At 52.7% G+C, this 14,984-nt stretch overlaps 1 protein-coding gene across 4 annotated transcripts in view; it reads right to left on the bottom strand.

Moving 5' to 3' along the window:
- Positions 1-13,035, bottom strand: part of KDM2A (lysine demethylase 2A) — a 49,670-nt gene extending 36,635 nt beyond the window's left edge. For 3 of the 4 annotated variants that reach the window (XM_061443594.1, XM_061443593.1, XM_061443595.1), the window contains exons 1-3: positions 12,932-12,966; positions 12,486-12,513; positions 11,067-11,171 (exon numbers count right to left, since the gene is read on the bottom strand). In XM_061443594.1, the coding sequence (XP_061299578.1) occupies positions 11,067-11,171; positions 12,486-12,513; positions 12,932-12,951 (153 nt within the window). In that variant the 5' untranslated portion in view covers positions 12,952-12,966. Of the gene's footprint in view, positions 1-11,066; positions 11,172-12,485; positions 12,514-12,931 lie in introns of all 4 variants that reach the window. The other variant, XM_061443591.1, reaches the window with a different exon arrangement.
- Positions 13,036-14,984: the final 1,949 nt, after the last annotated feature.

Below are 14,984 nucleotides of genomic sequence, written 5' to 3'. Positions count from 1 at the left end.
AATTAGAGCACAGCTGACACGGGCAGCTCCAACAGGCCAAGGAGAAGTCCAGCTGCTGCTGCTAAACCACACACTGCCCAGCCCCAGCAGCAAACCCACGAGCCAGGGGAACACGCTACATCACATCACAACACAACACAGGTGGATGGCAACAGTCCCAATGAGGAAACACTGCTCCTAGGAAAGCAGTTCCAATCACCTGCAGTGTATTTCAATGTGCCATCACTGTCCCAACCAGCTTTATGGCACTACCAACCCTCAGATCACCCATGCCCATACCCGGCACCAGCCATAGCACCCTGGTACCTGCACAATACCTGCATGGATTCTGTGTCAGCCTGAAGAAGGTCATGAAAGCCCATAAAATCCCCCACCATGCGACACTTCAGGACTGAACACTCATCCTCTGAGCCACAAACGCTGTGTTAAAGCCACTCTTGGACATTCAGCCTTATTATTTCTCATGCAGACTGAGGAAACCCCTTTAATTACCTCCCACCATTCCAAACCAGAAGGAATCCAAGCAAAAAGCTTGCTGTGTAGAGCCCTTTCCCTACCCGGGTGTCCCCAGCATGTGGTAGATGAGCATTACCAACTTTGCCACTACTTTTTGCTTTGGATGGGAAGGCAATAGAGCATCCCCAAACAGAACAAAGCAAACCAATTTCTCCAACTTTTTAGCTTGAGAACGCCATGCATTTATCCATAATCCCACTGGGAAAAGACTGGACCATTCATGTCCAGGCTGCTGAGCCCACACAGACCACAGCACGAGGGGCAGATGGAGCCATATGCATTCAGAGACAGATGTACAGCTCATCTCACATTAGTAGGTCAGCACTACTCCTCCTCGTGCTGGGAAAGGCAGAGCAACTCCCTGCCCACAACATGCTGGGAATGCAGAGGAATGACTTGGAATTTTCAGTGGGGAAGAGCTCCCAGTGCCCCAGCCCAGCTCTGCAGAAACCTGTTGCCAGTTCTCTGTCCCATCACTCAAACTGAGCAAGGCTGGACCACAGAAGAGCAAAAATGCAGGAAGCTTTGAGATGCGCCCTGCAATTCCTGCTAAGCCGACACTGTCCTCTCAAGAGGGCAGAAACAGGCTGCCTGAATTATAGGCTAGAGGGCCTGGGATGCTTATGGAGAAGGAATACAACCCAGGGCCATTGGGAAGAACATGGATGGTGCGTGAAACCACAGAATCATGGAATGGTTTGTGCTGGAAGGGAGCTTAAGGCTCCTCCAGTTCCAACCCCTGCCACGGGCAGGGACACCTTCCACCAGAGCAGCTTGCTCCAAGCCCCTGTGTCCAACCTGGCCTTGAACACTGCCAGGGATGGAGCAGCCACAGCTTCTCTGGGCACCCTGTGCCAGCGCCTCAGCACCCTCACAGGGAAGAGCTTCTGCCTCAGAGCTCATCTCAGTCTCCCCTCGGGCAGGTTCAAGCCATTCCCCTTGTCCTGTCCCTACAGGCCCTTGTCCAAAGCCCCCCCCCCCCCCGCCTCGGATGGGTATTTCCCCCATACTCTGCACTGTTACACCATCACTGCACACTCTCCTCCCTCCTTTGCTCAAGAAGCCCAGTACTCGCCCCTTCCTTACTCCAACTGGGACAAAGGAGCTCAAGAATTCAGTGACACATGGAAATATTCATGCAGAGCAAACTAGAGACACTGAGGCTGTGTCACCCTATAGAAGCACATGTTGCCAGCCCTCTCATTTCAACGTCCAGCTCCATCCCAAGATTACAGCTCCTGAGAACCAGGGGAACATGGGAGAGCAAAGAGGGAATCACAGCACCCTTGGACTGAACAGCACAAGCCAGCCTCTTTGTTACTCTGAAATACGTATAGTGTTTTCTGCTTTTACCCCTTCTGATTGCTTTGCCATCCCTCCAAGTTCTGCAGCTCCACCTCTCTTCTCCCTCACCCTGCACCCTTCCACCACTGCCTCACGAAAGGTTAGACAAGGTAAGAGCCAGCACCAAACACGATCATCCCCTCTGAGTATCTCACTTGAGAATGTGCCTCCTTGGTTGGGATCTGCTGCTGGAGATAACAGCTCTATCAAGCAAGGTCCTCATCCTTCCCCCAGTGCCTCTTATCAGGGGACCTCTTCTCCCAGACTCTGTCAGGACTGGCTGGGACACACCAGCACGCTCTGCAGCCAGCTCCCAACCCAAGGACCAGCACTAACAAAAACCACAGATGACAGGGTTGGAACTTGATGATCCTAAGCTCCTTTCTGACCCTAACTATGCTATGATCGCACCCCAGAACCTCTTCCTTGACATACAAGGGTGTAGGGAGGGTGCTGCTTTGTTGAACTCTTGCTAGTGCAATAGCTAAAACATGCAAGATCCAGGGAAAGACAAAAGCTGGCAGTGTTTAATGGAGTGTAAGGAGGAAAGTTCACAGCTCCACTCATCACCTCAGTGTCACAGTGACCTGTTCTGTTCCACAGCAGTAAAACCGCCAGGCCTGTCCCTCCCAGCCCCACTCACACACATGAGCACATCACACACAGCACCACCAGCCAACCTCAGCTCTTCTGGCAGCAGGATGTCACCCAGACTTGCACCCTTCCAGTACCTGACCCAGGTGGAAGCACTACAGAGCACACACCTCCCCATGAGACCACTGCACAAGCATAAACTCACCTGTTTCCTCTCACCACCCCGGAACCCCGGGCAGATCCCAGCCCCAAATCTCCTCCAGTTCAAGCTCCTTGAACTTCCACAGGGATTCATAGTCCCTGGGCAGCCAGCTCGGGCTGTTTACTGTCAGTACTGTTCCTACAGCAACAAGGCGCACAAGCACGGACACACAGAAACAGAACAGAGAGAAACCCTGTCCAACAGGCCAAGGGGAATGGCTTGAACCTGCCAGAGAGGAGACTGAGATGAACTCTTAGGCAGAAGCTCTTCCCTGGGAGGGTGCTGAGGCGCTGGCACAGGGTGCCCAGAGAAGCTGTGGCTGCCCCATCCCTGGCAGTGTTCAAGGTCAGGTTGGAGCAAGCTGCTCTAGTGGAAGGTGTCCCTGCCTGTGGCAGGGGTTGGAACTGGATGGGCTTTAAGCTCCCTTCCAAACCAAACCAGCTTGGGATTCTAAATGGATCAATCTCCTCTCTCCCATCATGGATTCACAGGCTCCACTTTGTCACCAGGTTTATCCAAACCACCTCAAGTGCCAGCACAGCACCTGCAGACAGCGATGCATCCTCCTCACCCGGTTCTTTGGAGCTGGAAAAGAGGTGAACAGGGAATGCAGCAGAGAACTTAGCAGGACTGACAGGACCCAAGAGGTAGCGAGTTAGAGAGAACAGTAGGAACGTGTTCTTACTACCTCCTGGCCCTCAAATATCAGAGGTCATTAGTGTCCTTGCCAAGGGAGAGCTGGAGGTACCTGAAGAGAGGCAGCACGGGGAGTGAAGACCATCACCAGAGCTACCCACAGCCTTCAAGAGGCTGACAGCCTATCCCAAGCCCTCCAGAAAAGGAATGGAGCCTGGACCAGCCCAGGCACTTGCACAACAAAAGGAGTTCTATCTGCAGCTCAACTAGCTCGAGACCATCCAAGACAGAAGATACCCATGATGCTGGTTTCAGATTGTACCAACAGGCTTTTTAATGCTGCTTTTCTACAAGTGCACGCACAGAGAGCTTCTTAGCTTCAGCTGAAATGGTCACATCCCATTTGCCAAACAGAGGCATGTGCCTATCCACAGCTCCCTCCCAGTGGGAAGGCTCTGCATGGTTTGTTCTGCCTGACCCCCACCCCAAAACCAAACTGAACCAGGTTCTCCAGACCAACTGGAGACAACACCTCCAGTCGTGTGACACAAGCTCCCCACCCTCCCTGCCTCCCAGTGCTCCTGACAGCTGAGGATCTTTGGTATCTAATTATAGGCCCTGTCATCCTACCACAGGATTTGCTCTTCCACTTGCTCTCCTGCTTTTCCCAAGGCAACCAAGCAAGATCCAATCTAAACTTCCCCTGTTTAAGTTTTAACCTGTTACCCCTTGTCCTATCACTACAGTCCCTAATGAAGAGTCCCTCCACAGCATCCCTACAGCCCCCCTTCAGATACTGGAAGCTGCTCTGAGGTCTCCACGCAGCCTTCTCTTCTCTAGGCTGAACAGCCCCAACTTCCTCAGCCTGTCTTCATACAGGAGGTGCTCCAGCCCCTGATCATCCTCACGGCCTCCTCTGGACTTGTTCCAACAGTTCCATGTCCTTTTTATGTTGAGGACACCAGAACTGCACACAATGCTCCAGGTGAGGTCTCACGAGAGCAGAGTAGAGGGGCAGAATCACCTCCTTCAACCTGCTGGTCACATTCCTTTGGATGCAGCCCAGGATATGGCTGAAAGAGGGCAGTTAGTGCACCACCTTCTTTCTTTACCTTCTGAGCATACAACCAAAACACCTACATGTGCCATTTCTTCCCTAAACCCAGCCAACCTTTGTCTGAGTGGCTCCTGACAGAATTAAAAAACACAAAGCAGGTACCGGAGGCATGGAGACCTTGTAGTGTCTTCTCCAGCTGGGATAACCCTGTTAAAACCTCCTCCTGTGCATTAACAGGAGACAGGGATGTAACTTGCAGATGTTGTCTGGTAACTCACAGGTTAACTTCAAGTACTCCTGTGCTGTCTGGTGCTCATTCAGTGCTGCAGCTTCCAGACCACACTGGAGACACAGCCAGGTTTGGGACAATGAGAAATCAGCTATCTACCTCCTGTGCTCCTCTGTGCTGACACAGAACTTCATCCAGTTGGTTTCAAGGATATTTTCTGCCCGGGATCAGCACGCTCTTGCATCTTTCAGGATCTAAATGCTCACAGGGATTGCTAAAGGTTTCCCAAGGATCACCTTCAGTGGCTGCTAGCTTCCAAAGAGCTGCTCAGATCCAATCTCAACAGCCCCTGAATTATTTAGAGCTCAGTTATTACACCTGGATCATTTGGAATGACTCATTTGTGGTGTCTTTAGTTTGAAGCAGAGGCAGTGGGGAGAGATTAATTACTTTGCTTGCTCAGGTCCTGTCTAGACTAGGGAATGGAGGTGTGTCCAGCAGAGCAGGGACATCTGGACAGGGGTTCACACGAAGCAAACTCCCGTCCTTCTCAAGGAACACTCACTTGACAGGATAAGGGATTGCCAGTGCCAAGTTTCAAATGGGGGTGATGTACATCTACCCAGACTCTCACCCCAGCACATGCAGCTCATCCCATGCTTCAGTACCTGCAGGATCTACTGGGTTCATCCCAGCACACACAAACAAATCCCAAGTCAATGGAACTGCCTCTGGGAAAGTCAGCATCCAGCAGGACTGGCTTCTGCTGAGCACACCAAGATCTGAGGATAACAAACAGCAGCAGCCACAAGGGATCATCACCTGGTGGTGAGCAGTGTTACAAGGAGAACAAACAAGGAGTGAGGCAGAGCCTGATTTGGAGATAGTGTTCCTTGCATCCCACTTAGGACAGCATGAGCTATCCAAGATAGAGCAAGGGCAGCTGCTTGACCAGCACAGGATGGGTAGGCAGCTGCGTCCTTCTCTTTGCTCTCTTATCAGACATAAGCAGCTCCTCCCAGGCCACAGCACCTGCTGACCTCCCTCTCCCTGCTTTGAGGCCACCTACTCGCTTGGTGATGTGAGGATATGGGCTGGAACTTTAGAATCACAGAAAAGTTAGGGTTGGAAAGGACCTTAAGATCATCCAGTTCCAACCCCCCTCCATGGGCAGGGAAACCTCCCACTAAACCATGCCACCCAAGGCTCTGTCCAACCTGGCCTTGAGCACTGCCAGGGATGGAGCATTCACAACTTCCCTGGGCAACCCATTCCAGTGCCTCACCACCCTTACAGCAGAGAACTTACTCCTTATATCCAATCTAAACTTCCCCTGTTTAAGTTTTAACCCATTACCCTTTGTCCTATCACTACAGTCCTAATGAAGAGTCCCTCCCCAGCATCCTTGTAGGCCCCCTTTTGTCACAAGTGTCACATGAACACTACCATGCCTGAGCCTTCCTGGCCCCATGGGTTGTGTCCTGCATCTGCCATCACCCCATCCTGCAGAAAGGATTTGGTACCACCAAATGACTTGGAAAACCACAGGATGAAAGTCACTGTGACTCTAGGCACACATCAGAATCCTAGTCTCCCTCACCTGAGCGTGCTGGGGCCACTCCACACCACTACATACACGGCTGAGAGAGAAGCCTTTCCCTCCGTGCTTCCGAAGCTTCATCCCTCAGCTGATGACTCCACGTACTGTGAAGCTCATGTGAGCCTTTGCCCAAGGGATAACATGGACACCAACATGTAAGGACAGGTTTGCTCAGTGCTGTTTACAGGAGAGGCCTCAGGTTTTGGCTGGTAGGGACAGGCAGAGGCCTCCTCTCAGATTTCACACAAGGATCTGACCAGAGGCAGGGCCGTGCTAAGGCAGGACACAAGGCCCCAAGCAATGGGAGAGACAGCACTTCACCCCCCCCATCCCTTGTCTCCTATGTGCACCCAGAGCACTTAAGAGCAGGTGGGTCTCCTCCTCCACAGACCCACTGCCCTTCATGGGTGTCACATCAACCTCCAACAACCAAAACAAGGGTGCCAGTGCACCCAGCCGTGATGGTCAAGAGCCCAGGCACTATAATACCTTAGCCTGACCCCAAGAGAGCACCAGAGCCTCAAGGGAGGGTGCAGCTGCAGAGCCAGCTGAAGAGGCTCCAACGCCACCCTGTCTCAGGCTGCCACCTCCCCACTCTCATCAGGTTGGCTGGTGGGGCAGTAGCTCATAGCACAGCACAGACAATCTAGATTAGATGCCCCCCTCTGCTGCCAACTTTTATCTAGGGCATGATCCACAACTCCCTGAAGGAGCATTTAGCTCAGGGGCATCAGCTCCTGAGGCACTAAGGGAGGGAAGGGAGGGAGGAAACCTCTTAAACCAGCTCTGCCACTCCAGCAATGCTGGAACCACACCCTGAGATACAGACTGCTGACTTGACAGCAGCAGAGGCACCAGGATGGGCAGGATTTGTCCTTAGGGTGATGGCATTCACCTGCTACGCTCCCCTCAAACCATCCTGGAGTGATACAACTCTGCTGCCCCTCATTCCTCCCCATCAGTGTTGCCTCTGGAAGTGTTTGGCATCACTTCAGTGATGTTTGCTGAGGCACTGGCACAGGGTGCCCAGAGAAGCTGTGGCTGCCTCATCCCTGGCAGTGCTCAAGGCCAGGTTGGACACAGGGGCTTGGAGCAAGCTGCTCTAGTGGAAGGTGTCCCTGCCTGTGGCAGGGGTTGGAACTGGATGAGCTTTCAGCTCCTTTCCAACACAAACCATTCCATGACTCTATGTGCTAATCCCAACTCGTAATTCACATTCTGACTAGTTTTAGTTCACGGTAAAGGCCTGGCAAAAGTAGCCTGGAGCAGACAGAAGGCAACATTTCCTCACACTTGTGGCACCCAGGAATACTCAGTGGCTACAGACACCAGCCCCACATCCCACTGAGAAGCCCTGCAGCAGCTCCATGAATTCACACACATCTGGACATGTCGGGGGGCTTTGTGTGTGGTGAAGGCTGGAGTAAATGAGAAAGCCGTCCTCAGCAGAGCATCACCCATGCTGTGACAGCGAGGCAACCTCACCTACAGCACATCAAAAGCATCTTCAGAACGTGCTGCGTCAAATAACCCCTTCATAGCAGCTTTGAGATGGACCAGTTTGCTGAAAGGCAGCACCAGGAGATTCTTTTCCCTGCTGCCCCTTATTGTGCTCAGTGACCTAACACAGATCTAACCTTAGCAAAAAACTAAGCTACACACATGCAACAGTTCCTCCTCTGACTCGGGTCACCTTGTGAGTACCGAGGTGGACAACGCACTCTGTGAAATCACTGCTGGACAATCCTGAAGCAGACAGAGCACCTGAGCATCACAGCACCAGACCAACCCAACTTCCTTCTCCCCATAGCTGCTAGTTCACAGCCAGAGCTGCTCACATTGCTGTTCCTGCCTTGAAGAGGTCCAGGCTCCTGCTCAAAGTGCCAGCGTGCCCTCAGCCTCCTAATGGGGAGCTGAACAGCTTGGTGTGACACGGGCTCGATGCAACCAGTGACAGTCAGCAGAAGACTTCTAAGGCCCAGAAAGGAACCATCACATTGTTGGTGCCAGGGCTGCACTGTCACTCAGGGCACAGGATACAATAGAGCGTTTCAGCTCCACAGTTAAGGGCCTGCAAAACACATCTACAGCTTGTAAAGCCAGCACCTCACACTAAGCCCCAAAGTACTGCCTCTTACAGAGCTGAGGATGCAGAAATATGCATGCACTTGGTAGAAAGCTACTCCATGGTGCCTGTTAAGTCCCCTCCTCTGCTACTCACAGTGCAGGGAGGCCCAGCTGAATCTCTGGGTGAGGAACACTGACATTCCTTGCTCTCCCTGCTCATGCAGCATCACCTGCAGGATGCCATTCCCTACCTGTGTCAGCCTCTCAGAGCTCCTTCCACAGTTCATTTCAGAGGGCTACAGGACATACTGCCAGTGATATCCCACATCCAAACCAACTCACCCAGGCCTTTATAATCTTGGGAGTTGTGGATGGAGAGCCTGAACTAGGAAGCAAGCACAGTTAAAGCAGTGGGACCCACCTAATGTCAGTGTTATACTACACATGGATGTGTGAACCAGGCCAGAGTTCTTGTAGGAGCGTGACTACATCCAAAGCAGAGGCGACTTTCTCTTCAAAACCCAGACCTTCCACCAATACTGGTAAACCCATTCAGAAAACAGACATAGATCAGCTTTTTGTTGAAGCAGAGGAAGGTAACAGTAGCACAAAACACTCGAGACTTCTCCTCTGTGCTGTGGAAACCAGTCAGTCAACAGATGCTGGTGGTGGAAGTGCCCTGACACAGCAGATAACAAACTGCTTTTGCCATCTCAGGCCTCTGGTATCATCAAACCATTTCCCATGCAATGAATTGAGCTCCTTCACCACTCTAAACCATTCTGGCCCAGGCTGTTTGGCTGGCAGGACAACTACCACACTTGGCTTTTGATTTCGTTTCAAAATAGGTTTATTCCTTTGCTGTCACCCCCGCATTGATTCGAACTCGCATACAAGAAACACAGCAACATGCTGTACGACCAGTTACCTGTTTCCCTACTTATAACTTTTAATGTAGGCATATTAAAGCCAACTCCCAAAACCAAAGCATGTGTAGGAGTAGGATATTCAAATAAGTCTTATTCAGCTCTTTTGTCCTGCTGGGTAATTCACCTGTGATATCTTGTTCTGCAATGGTCAGAAACAAGCTAAGAGCTTCCCCCATTTCAAAGCATGTGTCTTGAAGGGAATAATCATCTTTTGAAGGTTCTTGAAGAAGGGAAAGTTACTGATACAGAAAGGGAATGGCATGAGCTGGAAGTTCCCTGGAAGAGTGAAGCAGGAGCCATGAACCAAACCTCACCTACCACACAGGGGCTGTGTTTTCTCTCAGCCACAGGCCAGCAGAGACAACACGCACATAAGGCCACCAAAGCCGAGGTCAGCCTCATCCTTTGCTTGCTGCCCATGTGTCTTCCCAAGCCCCTTAAGCATGCAGCTCATTTATCCAGCTTAGTACATGCTGCTGCAGTCCAGGCCACCTACACCAGGTCAGCAACTCTTCCTGAGCAGTTTTAGTTGTGATATGACAAGCATTTTAACATCAGCATGTTCCTGGCTGCTGGTTCCCTTCATTTGCCATGCCTTTATCTAGCTATTTTGAATTATTTCTGGTCAAAGTGTAGCCAAAACTGAAGTTGAACCAAATCTGGAGCTGGCCTTGCCTCCTGACTGCTGCCTATAGCAAGTCACTCCCCAGGCAAACCAGCAGGTCGAACTGTGTGCCACACAATTGTGGTGGGCACAAGGGTGTCAGGAGGAGGTGGAACTGCTGCTTTTGGAGGCACTGCCAAATTAGAACAGCCACTAAAGCACTTTGGGGAAAATCCAAGTGATCCTGAAGGACCCAACAAGCAGCACCAGTAAAAGAGCACACCTTCTATAAGGTCTGGACAAACCACAGCTTACAATGTACATTCTTCTCCATAGGGGCCAGTGCTGGAATAACCATTTCTACCCTCACAAGAGGATTTCCATCCTTAAAGACACCCGTGAGTGCTGGCCACAACTCCCAGCACCCTTTCTACAGCCTGGCACCCAGCAGCAATAGGAAGTGCTTGTTCTTGAGGGCAAAGCTTAATGCTGAGTACCACACACCCTCACACCAAATGATTCCAGAGTATTAAAGGATAAGGATTTGCCTTTACAGGCAGCACCTTGAAGGTGAGGGTGCATGTACTCACAGAGGAGCTCCATCATAGCTTCGGCTATCACTGAGCCCACACTCACTCATAGGGTTTACAGTGCCTCAAAACAAGGCAAAAATGACCTGCAGGAGACACAGCAGCTTCCCTCCTTCCATGGCATCTCTGGGAATGTCCTCTCAGAGCAACTGCTCCCAAAGTGCTCACGGTTACAGCCCAACTCACAGACCATGGACTTCATGCATGCCCCTGACAATCCAGACAGGGCCTAACTAGGGCCTGGCTTTTGGAATAGCTCCTTCCCAAAGAGGACACCAGGAGAAGACAGGGGCACATCTGAGCTTGAAGCTGAAACTGGTTTTCACAGCACAATCAAAGCAAGTCCAGGCCAACACAATGGTCACACACAGTATTCCAGCTTCTCTGCTTGTCACAAACACATGGAGAAAAGCTGCTGGGCCAGAAACTACACCAACACTCACTTCCTATTTCTATCCACAGCTTCTTACCCAGCCTCAGCCTCCAACCCTCTTCCAGAGCTCAGGAGCCAAGTGCCCTTCATTAAGGCAAACTGACACAGGAAAGACTCATGAAGCCATCAAAACCCCCACCAGCTGAGCTGACACCTCTGGCTGCAGGGATCCACCACAACACTTGTCTGAGTTGTTTAAACCTTTTCTTTCTTCAGTTGCAACAGAACCAAGCACAGAATAGAACTGTTTGGGGCCAATACTGACCAGTCTTTGGCTATAACGGATCCGTTCTTCCTCAGGCTCCATCTCTGACTCTTCTGAAGAGAGGGAGAAGGACACTCCAGGGCTGCTGTCTTCCTCCTCTTCCTCCTTGGGAGTAAAGAGAAAGAGTGAAGCAGGGCACACAGATATAAAACTCCTCCATCCCTCATTTCTTTGCTCATTTGGAGCCTGCACAGGGCTAAGAGAGCACAGTGGATGAGCCCAACTCAACTCTGAACACCCCCATTCTAACTTTAGGCATGACCCAGGGTAAATGACTTTACCAGCTGTTCTGTAACACGACAGGAGCTGCAGGTCTGAGCGCAGAGAAAGGACTCAGCTCTGCACCACCACCAGCACAGGGGCAGCTCAGTTTGCCCCTGTTGGGGTATGGAGCAGGCAAGCTGCTCTCAAACGCTCAACAGCAATCAGGGAGTACAAGATGAGGCATTGGAGAAGCAACTCCTCCAAACACCATTGCTCTCCCCTGCATATCCTGTACCTGGGAGAAGCCACACGGGTACAGAACATCTCCCATCACTCGAGCAGGGCTGCAGGTAGGGGAGCAGCTCCTGTCTTGAGAGGACCTACCTATACACTCAGATCTCAAAACCTGCCACCTTGTGACACCGCACAAGAACTTAGCAAAGCCTCCCGAGGCATCTGATGGCACCTCAACTTTTCCTGCCCTTTGTAAAGGGACAAAAAGAACCCAAAGCCCAGGTACATTGCAACTCCTCATCCCATTCACCATGCCTATACCAGACCTGCGGGCAAAGAATCTGCCCCCCTTCCCACCCCGTGAAGCGTTACAGAACCGCTACCCTAGCGTGGAGAGAACTTGCTCCATCTTGCCCTTCCCGGACCCTCCGAGCACGGTTTGACAGCGGAGCCGCTCACATCCCATAGCATCCTTCCCCATCCCTATCGCCCTTCCCATTCGGGACCGGACTTCCCAGCGCGGCTGAGGCAGCTCCCTTATACTTCCGAACTCTTGTTTATAAACACCCGGAGTGTGACACAACACCTAACCCACCCCCGGCCACGCCACCCCCCCCGCCCCTTGTCCTCCGGGCTAGGAGAAAAGCAGCTCCGGCCCGGCCGAACAAAGCAGCGGCGGGGGAAAGCCCTCAGGACCCCGGTCCCGGGGGAGCTGTCAGCCGGCACCCGCCCGCCCCGGGACCCGCCCGCTCCCCTCCAACTTCCCGACCCGGCCCTCCCGGGGGCCGCCAGCAAGGGGAGACCCGCCCCCGGGTCGCGCCTCGGGCGCCGGGACCGCTGCCCCGGCCGGGTGGGAGGCGGCCGGTACCCAGCGCCCGGCCCCTCTATGGGGACTCGCGGAAACTTCGGGGTCGGCCGGGGGTGGCCCCATTCCCCCCCCCCCCCCCCCCCCATCCCCTCCCGGCCCCGGCCCCGGCTCACCAGGTCTCTCCTGCGCCTTTGTCCTCTTCTAGCGCCGAGACGGGGAGAAACAGAAGAGACGGAGGAGGAAGCCCCGGTCAGGCAGCGATCGCGCCCCGGGCCCGGGCCCGGCCCGCCGGCCGCGCCTCCCCGCACCCCCCCCTCCCCGGCCCCGCCGCCGCTGCCTCCCCCCGTGGCCCGCGGCTCCCGGCGCGGTGCCCGTGCGCTGACAGCCCCGCCGGCCGCCGCGGGCCGCTGCCTGCTCCCGCCGGCCCCGGTCCCCGGCCCGGCGCCGCGTCCGCCGGGCAGCGCGTCCCCTCCCCGCCGCACAGCGCAGCGCACCCCGCCGCCGGCTGCCAGGCGTGCGGCGGCCTCAGCGCTGCCCCGGCCGCGCCGTGCCCCGGTGCCGCCGCCGCCGCCCGCCGCCGCTCCCCCCCCCCCGGCCGGGACGCGGTTCCCCTCCTCACACAGAAGCCGCCGCCGCCATTTTGAACCCGTCAGAGTCTCACATACACACTGACTCGGCCGCCGCACTGCGCAGGCGCCGCCCGCAACCTCCCCTGACCCCCCCTCCGCCACCGCCTCCATCCCCCGCTCTGCGCATGCGCCAAGGTCCCCCCTCCTTCGCCCGTCCCGCTCGGGCGCCGGGCACCGCGCAGGCGCGAGCTCGCACCTCAGGGCCCCCCCTCCACCGCTTGGGCGGGAGAGAGCGCGCACGCGCGGACCGGCGGCTGACCACGCCCCCTTCTGGCCACGCCCCCCCGCCCGCGCGCATGCTCTCTCCTGTGAGGCTGGGTACGTGCGGCGCAGGCACACATGCGTACATGCGAAAGACATACATGTCTGTGTACGTGTTACGCACGACTGTGTGCATGTAACACGCCTGTGCACGTGTAACACACGACTGTGCATGTAACACGCCTGTGCACGTGTAACACGACTGTGTGCATGTAACACGCCTGTGTATGTGTAACACACGACTATGTGCATGTAACATGCCTGTGTACATGTAACACACAACTATGTGCAGGTAACGCTTATGTACATGTAACACACAACTATGCATGTAACACACCTGTGTACGTGTAACACACGACTATGTGCATGTAACATGCTTGTGTACGTGTAACACACGACTATGTGCATGTAACACCTATGTACGTGTAACACACAACTATGTGCATGTAACACCCATGTATGTGTAACACACGACTATGTGCATGTAACATGCCTGTGTACATGTAACACACAACTATGTGCATGTAACGATTATGTACATAAACAACTATGCATGTAACGCACCTGTGTACGTGTAACACACAACTATGTGCATGTAACATGCCTGTGTACGTGTAAGACACGACTATGTGCATGTAACACCTATGTACGTGTAACACACAACTATGTGCATGTAACACCCATGTACGTGTTACACGCCTATGTACGTGTAACACCTATGTGCATGTAACATGCCTATATACATGTAACACACACTTATGTGCATGTAACACACACCTATATACATGTAACACGTATGTACATGTAACACACACCTATGTACATGTAACACCTATGTACATGTAACACGCCTATGTACATATATCAGCTATGTACATGCAACACACACCTATGTATGTGTATCACACACCTAGGTACATGTAACACACCTATGTACGTGTAACGCACACCTAGGTATATGCAGCATGCATATACAAGGCTATATACATGTAGTACATGCCTACATACATGCAACGCACCCACCTATATACATGCGGCAGTCACATACCTAGGTCCATGCAACACACTCCTGTATACATGCAGCACACATACATGGCTATACATGCTTATACGCATGTAGCATACACGCATACACTCCTATAAAGATGCAGGACACATGCACCTCTATATACATGCAGCACACACACACCTATACACATGCAACACACACACCCCCATACATGCAACAGACACACATACCCTCCATTACACATGCAACACATACACAAGGCTTGTATATACATGCTTGTATTTTATGTATGTACGATACATGCCTATATGCATGCAACACACATCTATATACATGCAGCATGTACACATATACACCTATGGGCATGCAACACATACAAGGCTATATACATGCAATACATGTTTATATACATGTAGCATATAGACATACAGTTCTATATACATGCAGGACACGTGCACTGCTATGTACATGCAACACATGCATGCAACAGATGTGCACACACACATCACACCTATATACATGCAAACCATATAAACGTCTATATGCATGTAGTGCATACACACTTATATACATGCAACACACACTTATATACATGCAACATACATGCAGCACACACATACACATACAAAACACATAATCGGCTATATACATGCAACACACATCTATATGCATGCCCATATACATGCAGCACCCATACATCTATATACATGCAGCCTACACATGCATATATGCATACACATACGTACACTCCTGTATATATGCAACACAGCACC

The sequence above is a fragment of the Pezoporus flaviventris genome, unplaced genomic scaffold (genome assembly GCF_033815535.1).
Source record: "Pezoporus flaviventris isolate CSIRO_AGI_PZ_B2104156 unplaced genomic scaffold, CSIRO_AGI_Pfla_v1 ptg000436l, whole genome shotgun sequence".
NCBI lineage: Eukaryota > Metazoa > Chordata > Aves > Psittaciformes > Psittacidae > Pezoporus > Pezoporus flaviventris.
Note: the sequence above shows the minus strand (reverse complement) of the source record. Positions and strands in the feature narration are given on the sequence as shown.